Below are 11,455 nucleotides of genomic sequence, written 5' to 3' on the forward strand. Positions count from 1 at the left end.
CAATTACTGGACCTGTTAAATCTATCTAGGTTATCCAACATTGTAGATGTTTCCTACCCCTCACCTGAAGATGGAAATAGATCCATCTTCCGAAATACTGCTTTCTAATGTTTTCTAGAATATCGGACGATAAACAAAGTCCAAAGACTCAGTAATCCTGAGCATTTTGGAGCAACTGGAAAGAATTCTATATCAGTCTTTGTTCTGGGTCCACATGCTAGCTGTTCCACTTGTAGGCATCTAACTAAACTTGCGTGCGTCTGAACCCAGGTGAAGACTTATTCCTACTGGCCTACTGACTTCCATGATGTCGTGATCGTCATGATAAGGGACCCGTAAGCGAGCTTGGCACGGTTCCACGAGTTTCTCTCACGTCCGGTTTCTGAGGTTGAGACTAGCGATTAGTTCCTGGTGAGTGCTTGCTATCAGTAATCTGTTTTATTCATTATTTCAGGTTCAATTAACGACGGTTTCTGTAGCTCGGACTGCACAGTCTTGAATTGTATTGTGGCGTATATACCCGTTGCTAAGCGGTGACTCTGTAAACAGCAACCGTTGTTATGCAATAAGCGAACAAACAAACACCCGTTTCTATGCAACCGTCGAGGTATTGTTGGACTGTAAGAATTAAACGGTGTTTTCTGTGTGGTCCGTGCTGAAATTTTATAAGCAAGACAGTTTGAAGCAACGAGTTGGTTGATTTGTTGGTTGCTTGGTTAGTTAGTTAGTCAGTCAGTTACCTAATGTGTAGGCGGGTGTGAATACTTCCACCGTAGCCCTGCGAGTGGTAGGAGGCGACGAAAATGGAAGCAAGTGCCTGAGGGTATAACTGGGCCACCCTGTTCCTGGGGGATATAAAGACGGGGACCTGGCCTTCCAGGCTGGGGAAGTCTCGAATCTACGACAGTAAAATATGATCATGATTCCCGCTTGACTCGGACCCAAGAATGACTGCTCTATCGAGGACTAGCAGTAACTGTAGACGACGGACCAATCCCCTCATCAGGTTGGGGGACTCTGGAGTCTGAAACAGCAAAACATGGTCATGGGTCCCGCGGGACTCGGACCCGAAAGTGAATGCGCTGGCGAGGGCCAGCAGCGATTGTGAACGACGTACCCATCCTCTAGTCAGAGAGGATGTTACATAAGAATTATAACCTCAAGTGTTCAGCTGGAAAAAAACTACTGGTCGTGGGTCTCAAGGGGCTTGACGCTAAGAAGAACTGGTTTGCGGTAAACTGTCAGTCGTGAAGTAACTCTAACCCTGATAACGAATTTGTTGATAGTCAGAGTTGTCATGGGTTCAGTTGAGTGAAGTAAAGTGAAGTAGTGGTAGATGAGTTCAGTTGTCAGTTGAAAGTGAGCCTGTGAAGAGAAGACTAGGAGGTTGGTGTGGAATGACCGCCAGCCTGGTACCCAGATAGTTGAGTTGACAGTTGACAAGAGTTCTGCACGGGCGGCTGTTGCCAAGAGGACCTGAGTGCAGGAAGCTGAAGAATCTCCACTGTGTTAAATCTGTTGTCAGGAAACGGCTAGTGGACATTGTGATAGACTGAGGTCACAGAGACAACTTTACCTCCCCCCCCCCTTTAAGAACAGTCTTACGGATCGCCCTACAGCTGTAGGCCTCTGTATTGAAACGTACATGGCACGACACATTTAAAAACCATTTTAATTTTTGGTATTACTGCTCGGTATATTTGCCTCGTTAAACTTTCCCCAAAAGCCCACCGGGGGAAGGGGAAGATGCCTGGCTTGCCTTTCCCTCCAACTTCCGGCACCCATAGGAACAAAGCGGTCATGCCGGCACTATCTTGGCATTTACCTGGACTGACTGAGAAAACATAGCAGAACCTCAGTTTGGACTGCCGACTCCGGACCTAGATATGAACCCGGGACATCATGAATACGAATCAGGTGTGTTACGGTGACAGTCGGAGCACCAGTCTGCTTTTACCGGTTCTCACGGTCTCTTCGTTTGCAGATTTCTTATATTTTTTCTTCTACCCTGAAGATGGAGGCGATACGTTCCTCCGAAACGTCGGTTAACACCACATATACACGGTGCCAAATCCCAGAAGACTGCATTCTTCATAGAATATTGGCGTTCGAGAGCCTGGATGTGCCAGTCGGCTTTCTGTTTCTGCTGTAACAGATTTCATCAACGCGTCGCCAGGTAACAGCTCTGTAAACACGGCCCAACACGCAGTAATAGATGGGGCTGTGTTTTCTATGTCGTTCGCGCCAAGCAGCGGTGGAACAACGGGGAAATGCAACCCGTTCCTAAACAACGGTTCGGTAAACACACTTCCGCGTAGGCAGTGACGTCACACAAAAGTCGATATGGACCACGTGACGTATTTCTGTGTGGTCCGTGCCGCTGCTAAGATTCCCAGAATAACCGAGGGAGTGATAGAATTCGTTTAGGGCCGTTACGAGACAGTTTTCGGTAGGAGAGCGCCACGGGAAGTTCGCAGTTGAAGAGAAATTAGAAGTCCACCTGTTAAGGCTTAAAGTGTGAATTGAAGAATTTAGGCGTGCTGTAGTGCAGTGATATTTGGAGTGTGACATTTATAGTTCCTGTAATAAAATCCGCTGCCAGGAAACGGATAGAGAAAATTTTGCAGAGGACTAGCCATTGTTTAAATCTGTTACCTAGCAGCGACTAGTGCAAGCAGATATAGAAGACTTTATTTACGTGTTATAATTACTGTAATCTTGAAAGTGCCATGATTATTTGTAGTTACAACTAATGAATATCCAATAAATCAACTCAGCGATCGAAACCCGCGTCTTTAATCACTAACACACCTGTCAATGCTATCGATACCGAAGTGGCCAGCTGGTGTGATGTAAAATTATACACAGTTCCACGAAGTATGGACGATATACATAAAGTTAAAGTAAGAAAATGGCAAAACCCGCGTTATCTGAGACTGGGTGTCGGCACATTTTAAAATAACATAATTTCTTAGAAAACTAGAAATAAGGGACCGAAACTTCTCAAAACTATGCTTTATAAAATATAAAAACAACGCAAGCCTACATCCTGAATACATCGTCCAAGATGTGGTATCAAAATCGCGACTGTTTGAGATAAATATTATAAGAAAAATTAAAAAAAAAAAAAGCCCTAAAACGCTAACCGCTTGAGGTAGAAACGTGGGGATTGCTCCTACACACACAGAAAAACGTGAACCTTCACTTGAGTACGAGGTGTATCTGAGTTCACGTAAAGTTTGTCCGAGCCCACATGATATTTTGTATTGAAACTTACAGCGGTTGACTTCAACAGGGCAACACAGCACGTCTCTTACTGGCTAGTGCGGTATCCGCGGATACGCCTCCAACGTCAAGAGATGACGAATTTTGCTATAGTTTTGCATGAATGCTGTGACCGTCTGACCGACTGCACGAAAATCTGAAAATTTTGATGACATGTGGTATTTAGGTATAATTGTACTGATCAAATATATCACAAATGGGACCCTCTACACAACAATATATCTACGGATGTAAACACAGACGATCGATACCAGTGTATCATTATCCTTTCATTGTGCAAAGATGTTCAGCTACATATTTCGACCTTCAACAGGTCATTATCAGGCGTACTTACAATAATTCACTCTTAGTCCTTGAGTTATATTTTAATATGGATCCATACTACTATACTTCTTTTTTTTTTTTNCAAGAGGTTAGTCGCTGGTTTCCCACCGCGGCGGCCCGGGTTCGATCCCGGGTCTAGTCAAGTGAGATTTCTGGTGGACAAAGTGGCGCTGGGACGGGGTTTCTCCGAGTACTTTGGTTTCCTCTGCCAATCTTCATTCCACCAAATTCTCCAGCATCATAATCACCCGGGGCAGGCTACAATATGCCAATTAGTGGCGGCCGTGCCGAGTGGACCCAGTTGGACTCCACACCCCACTAAGCGAATTAAAAAAAAAAACTACTCGAGTTACACTTGGTACATAGAGTTGGTTTTAAGATAAGCTTAGATTTAGGAGTAGCTTGGGGGGTTTTATCGTAGTTATATAATCAATTGTTGGTCTAATTTCTGTCCAGAACATTTCTTTCTTCTTGGATATCCTTCTATTTTTCACACCTTTTGTTGTTTCTGTCATCAAATAATAAGCAGGAGAGAAAGGGAATGTCTACCCGATTTTATCTGCATATTAACTTCATATCACGGTGGCTAGACCTTCTGTAATTAGTCAGTGACATTTTCCCATGCAGATCTGACTGCTATGCCACCAGAGTCTCGCTTGTGGAAAATCTGTATACCCTGTGAGTCCGAGGTTGCTGGTATTGAAATATGGATGGCTTTACATTGCGCAGTGTGTCCCTTGCTTGACAGTGACACAGAATACCATTCGTGTGTTTCAGAAGAAAGTGACAGCTGTAGAACACCTGACAACAAACAAGGACAATGCATCGACTTAAAGAGCTGTCCCGTTCTCTTATCTCTGCTCACAATGACGCGACCCTTGCCATCTGAAGTTATTGACTTCCTGCGAAATTCTCAGTGCGGGTTCAAAGGTAGCAGCCCGTTGGTGTGCTGCCCACTGCCCACTCCGTCCACAACAGAGGCCCCTAAGCCAATTGTGGAAGAACCACCTGACGTGTCCAGTCATCCTAACTTAAGACTTCTTCCTCTGAATATCTGTGGTCCTGTTTCTGCTAACAAGATCATCAATGGAAACAGAACAGCACTTTTCCAATATCCATGGATGGCACTCATTCGGTACAACAAGGGTAATTAATATCACATATTATTGCAACTGATTTAATTCTTATATCTGTTACATATGTAAATGTATCTATGAATGAATATTACAACTTATCCGACTACGCATGAATGCGTGTGCATTTGCAAGGTGTTTTTTTTTTGGCAGCAGAAATCAGTGCCAAAACCTTTCGCATAAGAACACAGAAAAGAACTGAAATTTATTATTAAAATGGGCAGATGACAAACAACGAAATAAGTAACATAATTTATCTCAGTATAAGTCTACGATATGGACAGTCAGGGTTCGATTCCCGGCAGGGGCAAGAGATTTTTATCTAATCCACAGTGACCAGATCAGCTGTAGGCCCACCGATCTCCCTGATAAATGGGGACCGAGGGCTCTTTCCCTGGGGATGAAGCGGTCAGGGTGTGAAGCTCACCACTATCTTCTATCTAGTGCCATGATCAAAAATTGTTGAGCTATACCTTCACTCCCCCATTCTCTTTCATGGCGTGGTTCTTAATTATGCACAAGGATAGTCACCATTTTCGTTACTGTTTATCAGAATAAAAAATTTTCTGTCAGCCTCCCCACATGGGTGATGAGTACCAGCAATCATTTTTCTAGAAGAAAATTACTGTTATGTGTGTTTGTGGCAATGGCGGTGGTGGTGGTAGTAGTAGTAGTAGTAGTAGTAGTAGTAGTAGTAGTAGTAGTAGCAGCAGCAGCAGCAGCAGCAGCAGCAGCTGAGAGATGTCAACAAAACACTTTATTATAAACCGATATTAAAGAGTTTAATAGTCTTGTCACTTTATTTACATCCCATTACATGTTTCGATCTGCAAAGGTCATCATCAGGTGTTTCAGGAATACATTGTGTCGTTACTGAACTACCAAAATGGAATCACTTTTGCATTTACAAATAATATTACAACATATAGTTTAATTTTTAATGTATATCTCGAAGTTTCTGCGTAAAACATGACCAATCCAATTAGCCTTACGAAATAAGAAAACGGAAGGCTAATTGGATTGGTCATGTTTTACGCAGAAACTGCCTTCTAAAAGAAGTTATCGAAGGAAAGACAGAGGGGCGGATAGAAGTGACAAGAAGACGTAAGAAGATGCTGGATGACCTTGGGGACAGAAGAGGATACTGTCATTTGAAGGAGAAAGCTCTAGATCGCATTAAATGGAGGAATTGTTTTGGAAGAGACTGTGGACCTGTCGTCTTGACAGATTACTGATGATGATGATCTCGAATAATGTGTTATAAGGTGATAGATGCTAAATGTGCTAACAATTAAAATCTAGTAGTTTAAATAAATTATATAAAATCTAATTTTAATTTTAAAATGGGGGAAGGCTGTGTGTTTATGAGCTTCGTAGTTTTCGATGTTCTCAGACGCGCGAAACGTTCTTCTGTTGTGTGGCCGTGCCTGATCGGCATACAATGCGCGTGATGTTGAGTGAACACTCATATCCGCACACTTACTTCAGTATTCTCCCAATACTCAGCCACACACAAGGTACATCATTATAACCAACTCGGCAGCCCGTACCAAAGCTGAGAACCCCATACAGAGAGCTTCCTATATACACATCAGGTATATTTAATATGTACGGCAACTCTACAGGGCACAAAAACCACAGTCACCCATAATTTCACGCATACCATGTGCCTATCGGTCACGTTCACGCACCAAAAGAACGTTTGGGGCACCTAAAAACATCGATAACTACGAAGGTCATCCATAAAAGACAAGAATCAGTATAATAAACACACCACCCTTCCAATTTTAAAATTAAAATTAAATGTTTATCTGACTTATTTAAACTAATGGATTTTAACGTTTAGCACATTATAACACATTATTCGAGATATTCACTAAAACTTAAAATTAAAACTTAGATTATAATATTACTGGCAAATTTAAAAAACAGATTCATTTTGATAATTCAATAAGGACATATGTATTCATAAACCACTGATCATGAACTTTGCAGACCGAAATATGTAGTGGGGTGTGAATAAAATAACCCGAATATTGCACATTTTAGTGTTCGTTTATAATGAATTTTTGTGTTGACGGCTCTCTATCATACACAATGCACAACAGGAAGCAGAAATAAAGTTTGTTTTAATTATTGTAATAGTTGTAATAGTAGATAGGTGTTTGCTGATGATTGTTGGTACGTCCTTCAAACCTGTTATCATTAAGGCAGATTACGATGGAGTTTAAAGCAAATATGCACTGTTCCTTCTAGGAGGAAACAGCGCGCCCATGTTCTTGTGTGGAGGCACTGTAATCAACGAGAAGTATGTCCTGACAGCAGCTCACTGCATCGTAGAATTACCGAGTACTCTGAAGCTGTAAGTCTTTTATGTTCTTTGCATAGTTAAGAAAAAAAAACCATACCTGGAGGTCACGTCTGTCCGTTCATCTGTCTGCGACCTAGTATCAGCGACTATACCGCAGGGCAAATTTTTTTCAAATTTGAAATTGGATGCTTATGCCAACAATTGTTGGGCAGTTCTAATTTTCTGGCATATTGCTCTATAATAAAACCTGGTTTGTGTTAGCCATAAATAAACTTTTCTTCATATATCACAAAGTATAATCAGTATAGTGACTGGTTATGGGCTGGACGAGAGAGGGATCGGAGTTTGAGTCCCCCTTACGCCTTCATGGCATAGTGCTTACTTAGTGAAGCATAGGGACAACTTTAACTTCTACCTTTATCACAGCACATTTCTGTCGGAAGTTGTTTGGAAATTTTGGTATTCACATGTACTGACCCTAATAAAGCCTGGTTTACATAAGGGCATAAATAAAAATTTCCATGTATTCCATAAACCATAAGATTTCCTTGAAATCTGATATTGGAGACTTCCATTGAGTCATTGGGAAATTCCAGTTTTCAGCAGTGTTGATCCATATGGAGCATGGTTTACAGGTTAACATGAATGTACTTCGCACATATCCGATAAATCTTTTCACAGATATTGATGAGATTCGATATAGGAGCCTGCCATCAAACCCTGTAGGATGTATTAGATTTCCAGCCACATTAATCCATAATAAAGCCTACTTTACATAAGGTTATTCATGGACATTTCCGTGTGTCCCATAAGGCATTTCACAGACCTTACTGAAGTTTGATATGGGATAATTCCACCAAAAATTACCACACAATTCTAGTTTTTGGCCATACAGACCCATAATTTACACAGGGCCAAAAATGTAAATTTCAGACTTTCCATATATCCTTAGAGAGATTTTGTTTAAATTCAGTATGAAGACACATTAATTTCTATTTCATTATTCCCATTTTTAACTAAGCTTAATAAACATCAAATTATGCCATTGGTATGTAGTTCTGCACACTACATTATGGAGCACACCCTTTTCAGTCTTGTTTCTCTTTCCCAGAGAAACCAGATATCAAACCATTTGCTCAGAAACCTGACCGGTGCAGTATACATATGCACACAAGCCCAAATACTTGTAATAACCTAAAGAGAAAGATATATGTAGCACTGTAAAATGTGTCTTTGTATTCTGTTCATAATGTAATGCAAGGTCCCCAGATTATGTCCATCTAACTCCATGGTGCAGGGACTTCCTTGGAAAGTTCACAGCAGCCCAGAAGTCAATAAATTATCCACATTTATTGATCCTTAAGACTCATTACCAGCTTTAAGAAGCCCACTACTGTACCTTGCCTTTAGAAGAATATTTATACCCTCTGTTCCTTGACATTCATTGGCCAAGCTAGATAAAGCAGTACTACTTCTGGCTTGTATTCTGGAGGTTACCGATTCAAATCTCTTCCAGGAAACCAACTACCCTGATATTTGTCATGGTTTTCATCAATACTTCAAATTGGGCCATGACTACTTCTTGCCACATCTTTTCCAATTCATTATTCACTAATGATCCTAGTACCTGACGCTGTGTAGTCAGAAATATTGAAGGTATCATTAAATAAACCATTTTAATATTAACTTTCCATATATGACTAAAAACCGTCTCTGTCGTCTAGTGGTCAGAGTTCCTGGCTACAGACCCATTCCAGGCGCTACCAGATTTTCTGAGAAGTTGTGGGTCTAGAACAGGGTCCACTGAGCCTCCTGATAACTGAGGAGCTATTTCAAGGCCATAACAGCTAGAGCCTATAATACAGAGATTAACGGCCGTGGGGATCCGTGGCGCTGACCACATGACACCCTCTATCCACAAAAGTTAGCACTAACTTCACTCACAAACAGAGGTTGCTCAGTCGGTACAGTTCCCTTGTGGACTACAGGCCACGGAGTTTGTTTTGTTTATATGACTAAGTCTAATATTAAGATGGATCTTAAAGAGATAGGATGGGATGGTAAAGTCTGGATTGATCTGGCTCAAGATAAGGGCCAGTGAAGGGCTCTTGTGAACATGTAATGAAACTTATGGTTTCATAAAATTTTGGGAAATTCTTGAATAGCTGCGCAACTGACAGCTTGTCAAGAAGGGCTCAGCTGCATGGATTTAGTTTATATGACCAAGACCCTCAAGTTGGCTGTCTCCTACATTTGTACCATATTTTCTCATGCTTTCCTCCTTGATTTTATCACCTTATATGAAGAATACAAATTATATGTTCCTTGTTATGTAGTGTTTCTTCATTCTGCTGTTGTGATTATGACATCTCTGCAGTGCTTTGAGTGGAAGCAGTAAAACATCAGTGATTTATTTGCAGGACACTTTCATATCATGCGCTTCAATTTCATCTTGAGTCATATGGGAGGGATCAACGTATCAGCATTTAAATTAAAGTAGTTTAACTAACTCTGTGCTGCAAAGACCTTCTTGAGAAACTGATAGTCACCCAGCTGGTTAAGAAACTCCATCTTCTATGAAATCTGGAAATCAATGACATGTTCAAAAGAGACAGCCACTGGGACCTATCCTGAGCCAGATGAATCCAGTCCACCCTTTTTTTTAAGATCATATTATTATTATTATCTACAAGGCTTCATTCTATTGACCTGTTCTGATCCAAATTTATCTCAAGTTATCTTTCCATTTATTTGAATATCTTCTCTTCATTTTGTTCCTTGTAATTTGGTATTCCCTGTGAAATTTGTTCTGTCACTCTTTTTTTAATTTCCTTGGTGGGGGATGAAGTCCAGTTGAGTACACCTGGCACGGCGGACACTGATTGGCCTATTGTAGCCTGCCCCAGGTGATTATGATGGAGAATTTGGTGGAATGAAGATTGACAGGGGAAACCGAAATACTCAGAGAAAACCCGCCCCAGCACCATTTTGTCCACCACAAATCCCACTTGACCAGACCCTGGATCGAACCTNGGCGCTACCAGATTTTCTGAGAAGTTGTGGGTCTAGAACAGGGTCCACTCAGCCTCCTGATAACTGAGGAGCTATTTCAAGGCCATAACAGCTAGAGCCTATAATACAGAGATTAACGGCCGTGGGGATCCGTGGCGCTGACCACATGACACCCTCTATCCACAAAAGTTAGCACTAACTTCACTCACAAACAAAGGTTGCTCAGTCGGTACAGTTCCCTTGTGGACTACAGGCCACGGAGTTTGTTTTGTTTATATGACTAAGTCTAATATTAAGATGGATCTTAAAGAGATAGGATGGGGTGGTAAAGTCTGGATTGATCTGGCTCAAGATAAGGACCAGTGAAGGGCTCTTGTGAACATGTAATGAAACTTATGGTTTCATAAAATTTTGGGAAATTCTTGAATAGCTGCGCAACTGACAGCTTGTCAAGAAGGGCTCAGCTGCATGGATTTAGTTTATATGACCAAGACCCTCAAGTTGGCTGTCTCCTACATTTGTACCATATTTTCTCATGCTTTCCTCCTTGATTTTATCACCTTATAGAATATTATCCAAGGTCCCTGTATATTTGTACATAGTAATTCAGTATGACACTCGACTTTATCACCAGGTTCTGTAAAAATTATTCATTAATATCTTTACAATGCCGTGTACATTGGGAACTAACAGCATATTTTTACATTTTGGTTGTGTCCTTGTGATCATTTCAGAACTGGTGTTCGGCTAGGTGAATATGATATAGACTCTGATATTGACTGCATGAATGAAGATGGAGAAGAAGTGTGTGCTGAGACCCATGTAGACGTTGATATTGAAGAATCAATTTCACATCCCAAATACTCTCTCTCCCATCTTCACAATGATATAGGGCTTATCCGGATTAAAGGCACCGCAAACTTCAGATCAGGTGAGTGTCACTCTATCTGTTTGTCTGTTTGTCTGTATGAAATAACTCAAAAACCTTGGAATGGACTTCATGAAATTTGATATTGAGAGTTTCACTAAAATGTGTCAATACGTTTCTGTTTTGGTTAAAATCAGATAGAAAAATTGAACATTTTATATGAAGACCTACATACTATTCAGAGAATATCTTGTTCATAATTCTTTAAATACTTTCCAGGGTGAAAAATATTCCTGACCAAAGTCTTAGAGAACGAATTACTTATTTCATGAAGAAAATGTATCTCCCATTAGTCTTGCAGTTCTCAGGAAAATTAGACAACTGGGACACTATGCATACATTTTAACTTGTGTTTTAAAAAATAAGCCGTGGTATCTCATATACACCCAGAGATTACTCAAGTTTCTCACTGACAACAGTAATTAAACAAAGTTTCCTCCCATACGCATTTGTAGGCTTACA

The 11,455-nt window shown here is 40.9% G+C and overlaps 1 protein-coding gene across 2 annotated transcripts in view; it reads left to right on the forward strand.

Moving 5' to 3' along the window:
- The window catches only part of LOC111870322 (melanization protease 1), a 37,002-nt gene that overhangs the window by 21,492 nt on the left and 4,055 nt on the right, over nucleotides 1–11,455 (forward strand). For both annotated transcript variants that reach the window (XM_023862502.2, XM_023862503.2), the window contains 3 exons: nucleotides 4,387–4,755; nucleotides 6,999–7,104; nucleotides 10,800–10,996. In XM_023862502.2, the coding sequence (XP_023718270.1) occupies nucleotides 4,387–4,755; nucleotides 6,999–7,104; nucleotides 10,800–10,996 (672 nt within the window). The remainder of the gene's footprint in view (nucleotides 1–4,386; nucleotides 4,756–6,998; nucleotides 7,105–10,799; nucleotides 10,997–11,455) is intronic.

This window comes from Cryptotermes secundus, unplaced genomic scaffold (genome assembly GCF_002891405.2).
Source record: "Cryptotermes secundus unplaced genomic scaffold, Csec_1.0 scaffold391, whole genome shotgun sequence".
NCBI lineage: Eukaryota > Metazoa > Arthropoda > Insecta > Blattodea > Kalotermitidae > Cryptotermes > Cryptotermes secundus.